This window comes from Papaver somniferum, chromosome 10 (genome assembly GCF_003573695.1).
Source record: "Papaver somniferum cultivar HN1 chromosome 10, ASM357369v1, whole genome shotgun sequence".
Classification (NCBI taxonomy): Eukaryota; Viridiplantae; Streptophyta; class Magnoliopsida; order Ranunculales; family Papaveraceae; genus Papaver; species Papaver somniferum.
Window position 1 is genome coordinate 141,759,705 of NC_039367.1, and position 14,894 is coordinate 141,774,598.

The window sequence follows — 14,894 nt, forward strand, 5'->3', positions numbered from 1 at the left end:
TTCTAACTTCCCACGAGTAACGATGACCGCCTCGGACGATTTCTCATGCTTATCGACATCGGTCTTCTTAAACACACCCGCTTGGCCCGAGACTAGGGTCATTTCATAGCTTTGAAGATCGAACTCTTCCTTCAACTGGTCAATAAACTCATCATAAGACAAGTCTTTAGAGATTCTCTTATCATCCCTACATGAAAAAGAAGGAGAATCATCAGGGAAAAGGGAATTTATAGCACGATAATCGTGATGGGAAGGACTCTCAAGCCAAAATAAGGAATCAAGAGAAACAACATCGCTCTCGGAGAAGGTATCACTCACGCACATTTTTTCAGTCATTGACGGAGAAGAAGTAGCCATGACAAAGAGCAAACGAAGAAACATGAACTTTGATGAAGAGAGAAGTAAAAAGAGGAACCAACCACGACCGTCGCAAACCTCACCAATGGAAACAGCGAAGATGAAAACTGAGAAGATAAGAAGGTCACCGGAGTTAATGGCGTCAGCAAGGAAGGGAGGTGAAGAACAAGGAGGAGCAGCGCTTGGTTTCTCTGAAAATGGCGAACAGAGGAAAGAGAACATAAAGGGAGATATTTATAGGATGAAGCGCCTCGACCGACAGCAGCGGTTACAAGTCATAAAGGGACGTTTAGTGGGGAAATGCATGTCGGAATTCTCGGCATGCTCAAGGACGTGGGAAGATGGAACGATTTTCTTTCCCTCGTGTCGAGCACACGAGCGAAAGAAGGGGCATAAATGTAGGTGTAAATAATCCACATGGCTAGGTGGAGAGATCCTAAGCTATGACACACCGAAGAGGAAAGAGCGGCGAAGCACAGGATAGAACCAAATAACGCAAAGTGCGAGGTGTCACGTGGGTCGGACGTGACGGCCCAACAGTTATCGGATGTGACGTGTCCCTTATCCTCTGACAGGTCGGGCGGACGATCAGAAAGCACTCAGAAGACAAAGAAAAATGGTCAAACAAAGGAACGAGAAGAAAGAAGGGCGACATCGTGTTAACCAGACAATCAGGACTCGGCCTCGGGTGAAGAACTATCAAAGATCAAGACTCTATCGGCCATACCAGAAAGATGGGCAAGCACCAACATAGGTCTGATAGGGAACATCTAGACTGATGTAATGTGACCAACACTGTAATTCTGTTGTATTTCAATCTTGGCCTATAAATACAAAGGCTGGTCGAGGGAGAGAGGCATCATGACATTTGGAGAGTTTGAGAGTTATACCATTTGAGAAGGAGAGAACACCTTGTAACCAAAGAAGAGAAGTAATAACATTCATCCTTTCACCCCGTGGACGTAGGTAATCATACTGAACCACGTATATCTTTTTGTCTATGTTTGTTTGTGCACCTTTACAGGGACGGAGCTTAGTGGAAGCCAGGGGTTTCTCCCGCCTCCCCTGAAATGTTTATAATCTATTAAAAGCCCTAGGTAATTCTCATCATTTCTAAGAAAAAGCTCTTGTTATCCCCCCTAAAATGTTAATTCATCTGCTACCTCGTTGGATGTAGTCCACTACATGGCATATGGAATTACATCATCCCTTTGGGATATGTCGTCTTTTTCTAATAAAAGCAGGTATATATTTATCTTCGCACGTAACAGAATCCCTTGTGCATCATTGTCTTTCTACATAAACCTTCAGATCCAAATGAAGAACCATTTCACTTTTTATTTATCATTCACTCTCTGATCTCCAAAATCAAAACCCATTTCTCATTAGAAACCCTAAAAAAGTAAATTCTAATTCAATTTAATCCTCTCTAAACAAAGGGTTCCATTATGAGAAAGTTTAACAATCTGCCGGAAGAGATTATGTTAGAAATTCTAACTAGGTTACCAACTGAATCCGCTATAGAATGCAAATTGGTTTGCAAACCTTTGAGGGATGTTGTTCGTCATCAATCTTTCTCTCAAATGCACTCCAATCGTCTGAATTCTGCTGATGATTCTGGTAAGTTAAGTTTTATATTCTTGACTTATGTTCAAGGGGGTATATTTTTTTATTATACTGAGTATGATGAGAATTGTTATGAGACACCCTTTAGTAGAACAACAAGGATGAATTTAAACCTTCCATTTGGAGTTCTTATGTTGCTAGCTCATGTAATGGTTTAATTTGCTTCGATTCATGGTCCATGGCTACTACGTGTATCTGTAATCCAATCACCAGAGAGTATATTATTCTTCCAAAATCTGAAGGAAAATACTAGTTGACTGGATTTGGTTTCATTCTTTCGACCAATGGGTACAAGGTTGTCCGGATAAATGGGTTTGGGGGTACTCAAATGTTGGAATTGTTCAGATATATACTCTTGGCAGCGGTACTGGATGGCGAAATGTGGGAACAAGGGACGTCTATATGCACCGTTTTACAAATGTTGCTGGTGAGTTTGCAAATGGAGTTTTTCATTGGGTGGGAAAAAAAGGAACCACTATTCTTTCTTTCAATTTGGGTGATGAAAAATTTAGGGAACTCCCATTACCAGCACCTTGTTTGACACGACATTGTGTTTCAGATTTCGCTATCAAACTTGGGGTTTTTGGAGATTTTCTGGGTGTTATTTATTGTCCCGATCCCAGTTGTAGCGAAATATGGTTATTGAAGAATAAATATAAATATAATGACTTGAGCTGGAGTAAAGAGTTTAGTTTACGCAGTTCCATATCGCAGCCATCTGGTTTACGAAGACTGGTAGGCTTCTGTACTATAAAAACAGCAGAATTTGTATTTACGATCCAAAAGCTTCATCGGATGTGAGTTTTGGAAAGTCTAGTTTTCTAGTTCTAGCAAACCCTCACAAGAATACCTTAGTTTCCCTAAAAGTATTAGGAGAAAAATATGTAAAAACAATGGAATCAGGTGAAAGAGCAAGTTCAGGAGAGGAGACAAAAAACAGTGATAAACTGAAGAAGCCGCAGAACAAAGTAAGAAAATTTGTACGAAGCATTTTAAAATTCATCAATAAAAAGCAAGATATCTCTAAGTAAGTATATACTGACATCCTTCGTTAAAATTGTAAGCATTTTCTGATTAGATAACATGATGCAGTTTTAGAATTTCGTTCAATTGAAATTGTGTAGTGAATCTAGTGATAAACTTGTTAGCAAATTTGTTGTTTGATTAGGGAGACTATGGTAGGGAGGAAATTTGATGTGCATATATATATATATTATCTTTGCTTCTGTGTTAGCAAATTTTCTGTTTGATTGAAATTTGATGCTTATATTAGTAAACTTGTTACATCTATGAAAACAAAGTCTGAGAAAGTATATGTAGGAACAAACATGGAAAATGGATAGCTTTACTGATGGTCGTTACCTTACTTCTCAGCTTAATCTTGTATGGCTATCACTTTAATTAAGTTTTAATTAGTAATTTCAAAGTTCTGAACTGGTTTAATAAGAGAAATATAGTGCCTTAGTTCTGTGTTAGTAAGTTAGTAAATCTTATAAGAATAACGAATACTTTCGGGCAGAACCTTGTCATGGTACGCGAAAGAGAAACTATCATTTTTGATTTGCATTGACTGTCGCGATGAGAGTGGATATACAACAAGCCTAATTAGATTGTCCATTAATCATTTTAGCTTGTCAAGTCCTCATGTGGAAAACTAGTTAACGGGTCCAATATGAATCTCAAATTTTGTGTGACTTAAAATATGAATCTCTTGGATAATGGTGAAACTCCCATGAGAGCTTTCCCTTCTTTCCTTCGTTATTATATGTCAAAAGAATGTCAATGAGTATCTCACAATAATTGAGAATACTGCATAGTAAAGAGAGAATAATGCTAAGAAAGGAAATAAGATAATATCTAATCTATTACACCCCCTTAGTCGGAGCAGGAGAAGAGAAGACGCTCAGACTAGCACGAAAATGAGTAAATAGCTGTCGTGGAAGGCCCTTGGTAAAAATATCAGAATATTGATTTTCCGAGGGGATGTGCAGTACATGAATATCACCAATACGAACGCGATCACGAACAAAATGTATATCAATCTCCATATATTTGGTGCGTTGATGTTGCACAGGATCACCAGACATATAGACGACACTGACATTATCACATTATACAATGGTGGCAGGTCGTAGAGGTAGATGAAGCTCAAGAAGTAAGTTGCGAAGCCAAGTAGTCTCTCCAACAGCATTGGCCACTCCCCGATATTCAGCCTCACCACTTGAGCGAGAGAAAGTTTCCCGACGCTTAGAAGACCAGGAAACTAGGTTGTCACCTAGAAAGATGCAGTATCCGGAAGTGGATCGACGGGAATCCGGACACCCATCCCAATCAGCGTCAGAATAAGCAGTTAATCCAGTGAGTGTAGTAGCAGACAGGAACAAGCCATGATCAAGAGTACCCTGAAGATAACGAAGGATCCGCTTAAGGGACTGCATGTGAGGCTCCCTAGGGTCATGCATAAACAAACAAACCTGATGAACTGCATAAGAAATGTCTGGTCTAGTGAAGGTGAGATACTGAAGAGCCCCAGCCAGGCTTCGGTATAAAGTAGGATCCTCGATCACAGGACCGGATGTTGCACTTAGTTTCGAATTGGTATCAACTGGTGTGGCCACATGATTACAGTTTTTCATAGATGCACGAGCAATGATGTCCTTCCCGTAAACTGAATGAGACAAGTAGAGGCCTGAAGATGAGAGGTTAACAGAAATACCCAAAAAATGATGCAGCGGGCCAAAGTAAGTCATGGCAAACTCTCGTTTCATCAATGTAATAAATTTGCCAAGAAGATGATCAGTATTTGCTGTCAAAATGATGTCATCAACATATAAAACAAGGTATGCCATCTCGGATCCGGATTGTTAGACGAAGAGAGAGGGATCACATACACTACCCCGAAAACCACAATTGGTAATGAACTTGGCAAATCGCTGAAACCATGCACGAGGAGCCTGATTTAGACCATAAAGTGAACAACGAAGTCGACATACATAATCAGGGTGTTCAGGATCAACAAAACCCGGAGGCTGATGCATCTAAACTGTCTCAGTCAAATCCCCGTGGAGAAACGCATTCTTGACATCCAGTTGATGTATAGGCTAAGAACGTGACGTGGCAATAGTAAGCATTGTACGAATAGTCGCTGGTTTGATAATCGGACTAAACGTTTCAAAAAAATCAACTCCAATTTGTTGGGACTTACCATTTGCAACTAGGCGTGCCTTGTGACGCTGCAAGGAACCGTCGGCATGAAATTTGTGGCAAAAAAGCCACAAAGAACGAATAACATGCGCATCTCGTGGCCGAGGAACAAGTTCCCAAGTATTAGTTTTCAACATGGCAATGTATTCATCTAGTATGGCTGCATTCCAGTTAGGGTACCAAAGAGCATAAAGGTGGGAACGAGGCAACGGAGAGATCTTATATTTGGACTGAACATGAAGATTGAGTTTGTGATTGGGGCAAAAAATGCATCGGGAGGCCCGAGTGACCGGACGAGAGGGAGGAGGGATGGGTGGAGCCGTAACAGTGGGAGGATGTACAAGAGTGAGAACTGGAGAAACTGAACTAGGGGAGGCAGATGGAATAGAGATTGTAGGCTGTTCATTTGAAGTAGTAGGAGCTGGAATAGTAGATGTGGTAGCGGAAGAAGTGGGAGCTGGACTAGTAGATGTGGTAGTGGAAGAAGTGGGAGGCACTGTAGGTATGCGCCTATGAGGAGGAGTATATGGAATAGGGGAACTGAGGACAACAGACGAAGGGGATGAGAGAGGTGCTGACGGGTAGGCAAGGGTGTCATCAAAAGAGTGGTGGATAGGTGAGGGAGAGGGTTCTGAGTCTGTATGACCGATGGGAGTAGTTGTTGCGAAAGGGAAGACAGTTTCGTCAAAGGTTACATGACGAGAGATAATGATTTTATGTGTGGTAAGATCGAGACAACGATAACCACGATGATTGACAGGAAAACCAAGAAAGACACATTTGGTAGAGCGAGGAGCAAGTTTGTGAGGTGTGGTGAAGGAAAGGTTAGGATAGCAAAGACATCTAAAAATACGAAGATGATCATATGTAGGTTGTCGACCATAGAGAGCAAAGACAGAAGATCGAAAATGGAGAATTTTGGTAGGAAGAATGTTATGAATATAGACGGCCATGTTAAGAGATTCGGCCCAATATTTGGAGGGAATTTAGGCGTGAGACATAAGAGTACGAGTAATGTCGTTAACTCGACGAATCATACGCTCAGCCTTGCCATTCTGGGAGGAGGTTTGAGGACAAGAGAAACGGAATACAAATCCATTTGTATGAGCAAAATTATGAAAAGAAGGGTTATCAAACTCACGACCTAAATCACATTGAAAACTTTTTATGTCACACTCAAATTGAGTTTTAACGAAAGAGTGAAATTCCAAGAATTTGGTGTACACTTGAGATTTGAATTTTAAAGGATAAACCCATAGATAATTAGTGAAATCATCCAATAAAATAAGATAATATCGAAAACCGGTTTCAACATGTGATGGACAGGTCCATAAGTCACTATGAATAATATCAAAGGGTGCAAAAGTATTGGATTTGGACTCAAAAAATGGTAATCTAACATGTTTGCTAACTTGACAAGAATGACACAGTTGAGAACATGAATTTTTATTACACGAAATAAAACTTAAGGTGTGTAAGACATCTAATATAGTTTTTCCAGGATGACCAAGCCAGTTATGCCAAACATCTGGCGAACAAACAACAACAGAGATAGGTTGAGGCAAGAGCGGAGTAGGAGGAGATACGATGGACTTGGTGATAGGATAAAGCTCTCCAGAACTGTCACATCGTAGAATAGTCTTCTTCTAAATCAGATCCTTCACAGAGAAATCAGATGGGTCAAACTCAACAGGCACATGATTATCAGTAGTAAACTTGCGGACAGACACTAAGTTTTTGATAATGTCAGGGACAACAAGGGTATCTTTTAGATGAAGAAGATGAGAAGGAAGATGTATGAACTTGGTACCACTATCCGTAACTGGTATACTACTTCCATTTCCAACTAGAGTAGAACGAACATTGCTAGAGTTGAAAACGTTATGCAGCGTACCTGGATTTTAAGTAAGATGTGAGGTAGCGCCGGTGTCCATATAGAAATATTCATCAGAAGATTGAAGACTCATGGAGCTATATGCCTCTGCAATATCATTCGGTTGGAGAACTTCAGTGTCCGGAGTGAAGTAAGCTTGGCCACAACCTAATCCAGGTGATCGTGCGCGTTGGGAACGTTGTTGGTGTTGTTGTGGAGGGCGTGGTTGCCAAGCAGGGGTTGTAGGGTATGGGAAGGGAGGCACAGGCTAGTAGGGATACCAGTGAGGCTGGTAGTTGGGCTGACGGGAGTAGGCTGGAGTCAGTTGGGCCGTGTGATGCATGCTGGGAGTTGGAAGGAGAGGTGGTTGGGCCGTTGGGCTTTGGGTCCAGTTAACATTACCGCTGGAGGGTGGTCGTGGACCACGTTTGCTGTTGCTGGGACGATGTTGTCGCTGATTTTGGCGCTGCACAGGGGAGACAGCAGCAGCCAGTGCCATCGGTGTAGGATTTAGAGTTTGTTGAGAACGCCTTATCACTTCCGTTCTCAGTTGAGATCTAACAGAATCAAAACTAGGCATGCACTGTTGAATGAAAGATGCAACAGTGTTGTGTTCCTCCGGAAGGCCATTGACAAGTTGAATAACCAAACGCTTGTCATTCATCGGGAAGTCGAGATCACTTAATCGGTCAGAGAACGATTTAAGTTTATCACAGTAATCATCAGCACCATTACAGTCAGTAAATTTAAGGTTAACAAACTTACTTTCAAGGGTTGCTGCGTGGCTGCCTTTGTTGTCTTGAAAGAGCTTCTTGAGGTGATCCCATATTTCTTTAGAAGTTTTGCCTGATTTGAGAACGGTGAGCATCAAATATTTGGCCATGGTAGAGAACATCCACTGGCGACAGAGTGCATCTAGATGTTTTACGGTAGCGGCATCAAGATCTGTTGGAGTTGCTGACCCGTCAATGAGACAAACTAGATTATGATCTTGGAGATGGAGTTCTAAAAGAAAAACCCACGAAGAATATTTATCCTGTTTGATGTCCAGGAGAATGGGTATAAGAGTTTTGATGTTGGTGACAGCAAAGGCTGGATGTAACTTTTTCGTTTCACCGGCCATTCGATTTTTTTTGTGTAAGAAAAGAAGAGGGATTGATGGATCGGTTTTAGGATGATACCATCTTGGATAATGGTGAAACTCCCATGAGAGATTTCCATTCTTTCCTTCGTTATTATATGTCAAAAGAATGTCAATGAGTATCTCACGGTAATTGAGAATACTGCACAGTAAAGAGAGAATAATGCTAAGAAAGGAAATAAGATAATATCTAATCTATTAGAATCATATAAATGTTGAGAGCATCCACGGAGTTGGGTAAAAAAGGTACATTCAGAATAAAACCCCAAGCGTAGTACCAAGTCTGGCATCCAGTACAGTTTTAATTTTGCGCCTGGTAATGGAGTGCAGATATGAAATCCTCTTGTACTAAATGCGAATTAAAAGGCTGTTTCGTGAGAACCTGACTGTAGGCAGAACCTTGCTGATGTATGCAAAGGGAGTGATGCTGTTTAGATATAGAGGGAGAAAAAAAGACCCTGTGTTTTTTGTGCCTGGATAGTTCCTCACAAGGTTCTTGATTCCTTTCTATCTGATATAAGATCCTCTCTTATTGGCCATGTTTTCCTATCAGCATTCAATTTTGATTTGAGCAGGTGTTAGCATTAGACCCCATAATTATGCCTCTAGGTACGTCATTTTTGGTCGCGTGATCTATTGACATTAGGCACACTTGTTGATTTTTCTAGCTGTTTGAACCAAGTGCCCGAATAGTTTTCATGTTTAATATGGTCGTTGTTTCTTCCTTTCTGTTTATTATTTCTGGCCACTGATCCTTGCAGTGTCACTGTTTGTTTTTTCATTTTCTCTTTTGGGCTTTTTGTTGTGTTGGTTATTACAGAGTAAAAGTTTCTCAAAGTCGATTTTGTTCGGTATTGCAGCAATGCTATCCGAAACTGATGCTGCTTTGATGCAGAGGTCAACCCGCACATTCTATTCTGAATTTGTCATGTTTTCTGACGATCCAAGGAGACAAAATCTCCCCTCTTTTTAGGCAAACAAGGACGAATAGAATCCTTACCCAATTTTAAAACACGGAAGGAAATTCAGCCGTTAGATCTTCTCTATATGAAATTCATTGGTCAAGTCACCACTCTATTCTTGCTTTCCATTTGGCTAATGAAAAGTTTAGTCAACTTCCAGCACCACCACCTTGTTTGACACTTGCTACTGTTCCATATTATGGTATTCAACTAGGGTTTTTAGGTGATTTTCTAAGTGCTACATTTGGTTACGTTGCTGGTGATGGTGACACATAATTATTAAAGAAGAATAAAGATAATAATGACTGGAGCTGGAGTCAAAGGTTTTGTTTCAACGGTCGCTTCTAACGTCCATTTTCGTTTACATAGACTGGTAGGCTTTTGTGCTGTGGTATTAGCACAATTTATAGTTAGTTATGCTTCAAATGCTTCATTTGCCAAAATGGATGTCCGTTTTGGGAAGTCTATTTCTCAGGCATCCCCTCACAAGAGTACTTTAGTTTCATTAAAAGAACTAGGAGAAAAGGATACAAAAACTATGGAATCTGGTGAATGAGCACGTTCAAGTGAGGAGACAGGAAACACTGAAAAACTCAAGAAGCTGCAACACGAAGTAAGAGATCTCTAGGTAAACAGGGACGGAGCCAGAAATTCCATATAAAGGGGGCGAATTTGAAATAAAATTTATTTAGAAAGAGCTTATTAAGAGATTTTTTTAATTAGTAAGAATTATAAGGGATCACCAATGAATTAACCAAAAATAAAGGGGGCGGGGGCCATCCCTGAGCTCTACATAGCTCCGTCCCTGCTAGGTAAGTGTAATGGTACTTATTTTTATTAGTAAAATTTTCAGCATTTTGACAATATGTGATGATATTTTATTATGTACGAATTACTCTCGTTGCTTTTTATTGCTTTGTCTATTGCACACTATGTTATTTGCTTTACTTAGCCTTAATATAGGATTGGGAATGGCGCAGCTCTATGTTACCCTATCATTATGCAAGACTCTCTGTTGATGCAATATGGGATTAAATGGTTGTTGCAATACCTTAATGAACCAAATATATTGTAATTCTTAAATAAAAGAAAATAAAAATTAATTTACATTTTAATTAATAACATTAGTTACAAAATAATTTGATTACTAACTTTAATGTTTTATAAGTCACATTGGGTCTCTTACATAGTAACCAAGACCAGCAGACAACTGCTTCAGAAAAACAAGAAAAAAGGAGACAAGACAAAGAACCAAGAAAGTCCGAAAGAAAACATATTATGTTTTTGAACCTAATACTCCAATCCGGACATATAGATATCCGATCTCCAACTGTAGCTAACCTGTATGAGTGTTCAATGCAATCTAGAGCTGCAACCAGGTTCTCCTGCTAAACAAATCAAAAAAAAAAAAAAAAAATCTATCAAAAATTGAGACGTGAAATGCTTAAATACACATCATGTACAAAACTACAGTCATTATTCAGCAAATTTTCCCTCCCTAGCATACAATGCAGTTCATCATATTCAAGTCCGAGAACAACACTTATAGAATAATCAAATTCAATTGTCAGCATTCTTTACTCAAGTCTAATTCAAGGTTATAATCACTTCAGTTAATGATATTGACTTCTATCCTTTGTGGTATAAGTGCACTACTACTGTAACTCAAAACTCTCAGACAAAAGACCACATCTTGAACTGTTCGGAAATCTATCCATTTCATGATAGTTTCTTTTCCCTTGGTAATGTCATGCTATAAAACCTGGAACTGATCGCGTATACATAAATGCTACAGTGTTAACTCTAATGACGATGAGTCTAGGAAATTAGCTAAAATTAAGAAATTGGCAACTGATGGGTTCTGATCCACAACATGTAGAGTCCTGATATGAGTCCTAAGCTAAATTCCCCTTTTCCTTTAGTATCTAATTTGTATTCTTGTAAAATATTATTAACCAACAGAAATTTATGCATTTGAGTACAATAACACTTACAGCTAGATGTTGCAGCCCTGTAGAGTGGATCTGACGTTGCAGCCATATAGAGTGGATCTGACATTGCACCCCTATAGAGTGGATGTTGAGGCATGAATACTTGCTCTTGAGGTCTGAAAAACTGTTCTGGTCTGAACATGAGGGAGGCCACATTCTCCATCATTCTCTTCTCAAACTCCTTAAATCTTCTATCATTTTCCTTGCTCATTTCTCCAATGATTCTCTCTGTCTCTTTGTCTTTCTCAGATATTATGTCCTTCAGGTCAACCACTTGTTGCTCCAACTCTCCTATTCTAGAAGAGTAGCCAGAACTAGCACACGACGTGGCATCATTTTCTACAGCTCTTGCACGTTTACGATGTCTTGTAGCTGCGGGTACTGCTTCCTTATAGATATCATCAGGGATAGATTGTTGCAGACCATTCTCATCGAAGCCATTCTCGTCTAAGCCAGCTCGTTCTCTCATCTGGACCTGTAAAGGTAGATATTACTAATCAAAATAAGTAATGGTAGATATTGCCAACTAAAACATGTGCAAAGATCATAACAGTTTTAAGTAAATATTGCATCACGACTTACTATGAATCCCTCGGAAACTGGGTTCATATCCTTTTTGGACTTCTTACTTGTATGGTATTCGATGAAGACGTCACCTTCAGTTGGCGTAACCCCACTGTTTTTATCGGTCTATCACAGTTCCATGGTAAACAAGAACACCATTTACTTCTATTTGAGTATACGTAAACTCAATAAGACATAGTTCATGTATGAATATGTTTTTCAGTCAATAAAATTTACCATTTCAGCTACGCTTCTTGCGATGCTCTTTTTACCCCCTGTGTGTTTATTTACTTGTTGACTTCGGATAATAGTGTTACGCTCAGACAATACCTTATATATACAAAGATCAAAATCAACTAAATATAAATGTGAAAATAAATTAAACAACTAAGTAAATATACAAGACTAAGATGATTCACCCATACCTGGTGTCCTTCATCCGTGGACCAAAATGTCACCAGATCCTCCCATTCCCTTTCATTTAACATATCAGCTTATGTCTAATACGATCTTCATGTTTTTCGTACGGTGTAAAGCCAGCTGCTTCCATTTAGCCTTTCTGTTCCTGAATACACCAGAGCAGATAGTTTGCAAGGTAGGTTTCATACGGATTTCATCCAACTCGAATAAATCCTGAAACAGTTAACATAAGAAATTTGTCACATATTGAACTTAGATTAGTTTTTCTTTTTAGTAAATGCCCAAAAAAGTTAACATAATATTGACAATTTACCTTAAGTTCTCCTATTAGGAAATAATATAGGAGACTATAATTAGGAGATATAATTTAGGTTAGTTGGAGTTATACTTCAAGAGAGTTGTAGAAGAGTTCTATTTTAGAGTTTGGTTTATGTTAGGAAAGTGTCTATGTTTAGAGTTTGATCTTAGTTAGGAAAGTTCCTTGAGTGATCGTCAAGTTTGTGAACAATATAAATAGGCTGTTGAGCCATGAAAGTTGACACACCGAATTATTATCAATGTAGTCTTTTATGCTTCCGCGTTTATGCTCTCCTCTCTCTTGCTCGATCCTTAACATGGTATCAGAGCGAGGTGAGAGGAAGAGAGAGGAGAAGGAGAAAGAGTTAAAGAGAATTCATGGTACGTAGTTTTGTTTCAAGTTATGATATTTTTAGGGTTTTTAGATTAAAAAAAAAAAAAAAAAGTTGTTGTTGTTCGTAGTTGAGTTTTTCCTGAACGAGAAGGTTGCAAAAGAAGACTTGTTAAAGTCGTGCTGGTGTGCGAAATTGAGCCGAAGAGATGCATCTCAGATGGTGAAACAGGGACTGAAACTAGCTTGATGCCATTGAATTCCTTTGATGGAAGGTGGTGATTGCTGTTGATATAACAAGAAAACTGAGATGAGTTAGTTGTGTCGTGAAGGTTAGGGTTATCCCATGAACCATAAGACAAGAAGCAAGTCATGGAATCTGTTGCCGTTAATTGGAGTCTTCTTCCGTTGACGTGCTTAACTGATGTTGTGTGTTGCAGTCAACAAAGGTGACGAAACCGATCCTGCTGTTCTGGTTAGATGAATTGAAGTATGTTGCCATGGAAGAAGATGGTTTTGTTTCGTAACGATAAGAACAATGAAGAAGAGGTGATTCTTGTGTAGTTTGCTGCTGGTAATGATGAAGAACGATCAATGATCGATCATGCTGCCATTAATGGTGGTCTGTGGTTGTTGGATAGGAATATATCGAGTATGCCATGAGGTTGTTGCTGGTGGTGATTAATGAAGACTATCATCAGGGAAACCAGCAAGGAAGTTTTTGTGCTGTCGTTGGTGTTCTCATGATGAATGGTGGATGAACTATTTTTAGAAGTTGTATTGGATTAGGAAATATGGGTATGACGTGAGGAAGATAGCTGCAGTCAAGATATGGGAGGAACTCTTGCTCGACTTGGGTCTATTTTGTTGAACTCTTTGGTGTTTGGTTGTTTGTTTTGCTGCTGATGCGATTGGAAACAACAACGAAGGGGATTGCAGTGGATTAAAGAGAAGACATGAATGGATGTTGGATTTCGAATCTGATGGCAGAATACTTGAGGCTAGATATAGTGGGATTCAGGGAAGTGTTGTTGGTGCTAGCCTTTGAACGATGATGATGCTGTGTTCATGTGTGATGGGTTGCAGCCAAACGTTAAAACATAACCTGATGGGATTATAGAAAAGACGGAATTGAAGGTTACAGAAAAGACGGAGTTGAATTTGCGATTGATTGGGTTCGTTTGTGAAGTTTAAAACCGAGAAGATGCTGTAAAGAAGAAGGAAAAATTGATGCTGCTTTTGATATGAAAAGATTGATGAGTATCCAGAATTTTGAAGAAATTCAGGAAGAACGGAGAACAAGTCTTTCATGAAGGAAGATGGCAGTAGTGAGTCAGTTTGACGAAGAAGAAAAAAATTAATAAAAAAGAAAAAAAATTTCTTTTGTCCAAGATGGGCATTCGTGATCTACATGCTCCATCTTGAGGGAGGGTATTAGGAATAATATAGGAGACTATAATTAGGAGATATAATTTAGGTTAGTTTGAGGAGAGCATAAACGCGGAAGCATAAAAGACTACATTGATAATAATTCGGTGTGTCAACTTTCATGGCTCAACAGCCTATTTATATTGTTCACAAACTTGACGACCACTCAATGAACTTTCCTAACTAAGATCAAACTCTAAACATAGACACTTTCCTAACATAAACCAAACTCTAAAATAGAACTCTTCTAGAACTCTCTTGAAGTATAAATCCAACTAACCTAAATTATATCTCCTAATTATAGTCTCCCATATTATTTCCTAATACCCTCCCTCAAGATGGAGCATGTAGATCACGAATGCCCATCTTGGACAAAAGAAATTTTTCTTCTTTTTTTTTTCAACGCTTTTGCGAAAAAAAATAATCTTCAGATCGTAGTTTAAGGACGTTTTGGTCCTCTCCGTAGTTTAAGGACATCTTTCGGTCCTCTTCGGAAGTTTAAGGACATTACAGTCCTCTTCGTAGTTAAGGGACATATTTCGGTCCTCTTCGTAGTTTAAGGACGTTTCGGTCCCCTTCGTAAGTTTAGGGACATTACGGTCCTCTTCGTAGTTTAGGGACATTTCGGTCCTCTTCGTAGTTTAAGGACATTACGGTCCCCTTCATTTCTTCGGTAGAATACTTCTTGTACTCTTGGTTT

The 14,894-nt window shown here is 39.3% G+C and overlaps 1 protein-coding gene across 1 annotated transcript; it reads right to left on the reverse strand.

The window, feature by feature from the left end:
• Positions 1-4,094: 4,094 nt before the first annotated feature.
• Positions 4,095-4,832, reverse strand: LOC113316364 (uncharacterized mitochondrial protein AtMg00810-like). The gene has a single exon (XM_026564562.1). It carries the CDS (start codon positions 4,830-4,832, stop codon positions 4,095-4,097), a length of 738 nt encoding a protein of 245 aa, XP_026420347.1.
• Between the last annotated feature and the right edge of the window lie 10,062 nt (positions 4,833-14,894).

Coding starts and splice junctions, on each gene's coding strand:
- LOC113316364 (XM_026564562.1), bottom strand. CDS start 4,832: ATGGCATACCTTGTTTTATATGTTGATGACATCATTTTGACAGCAAAT.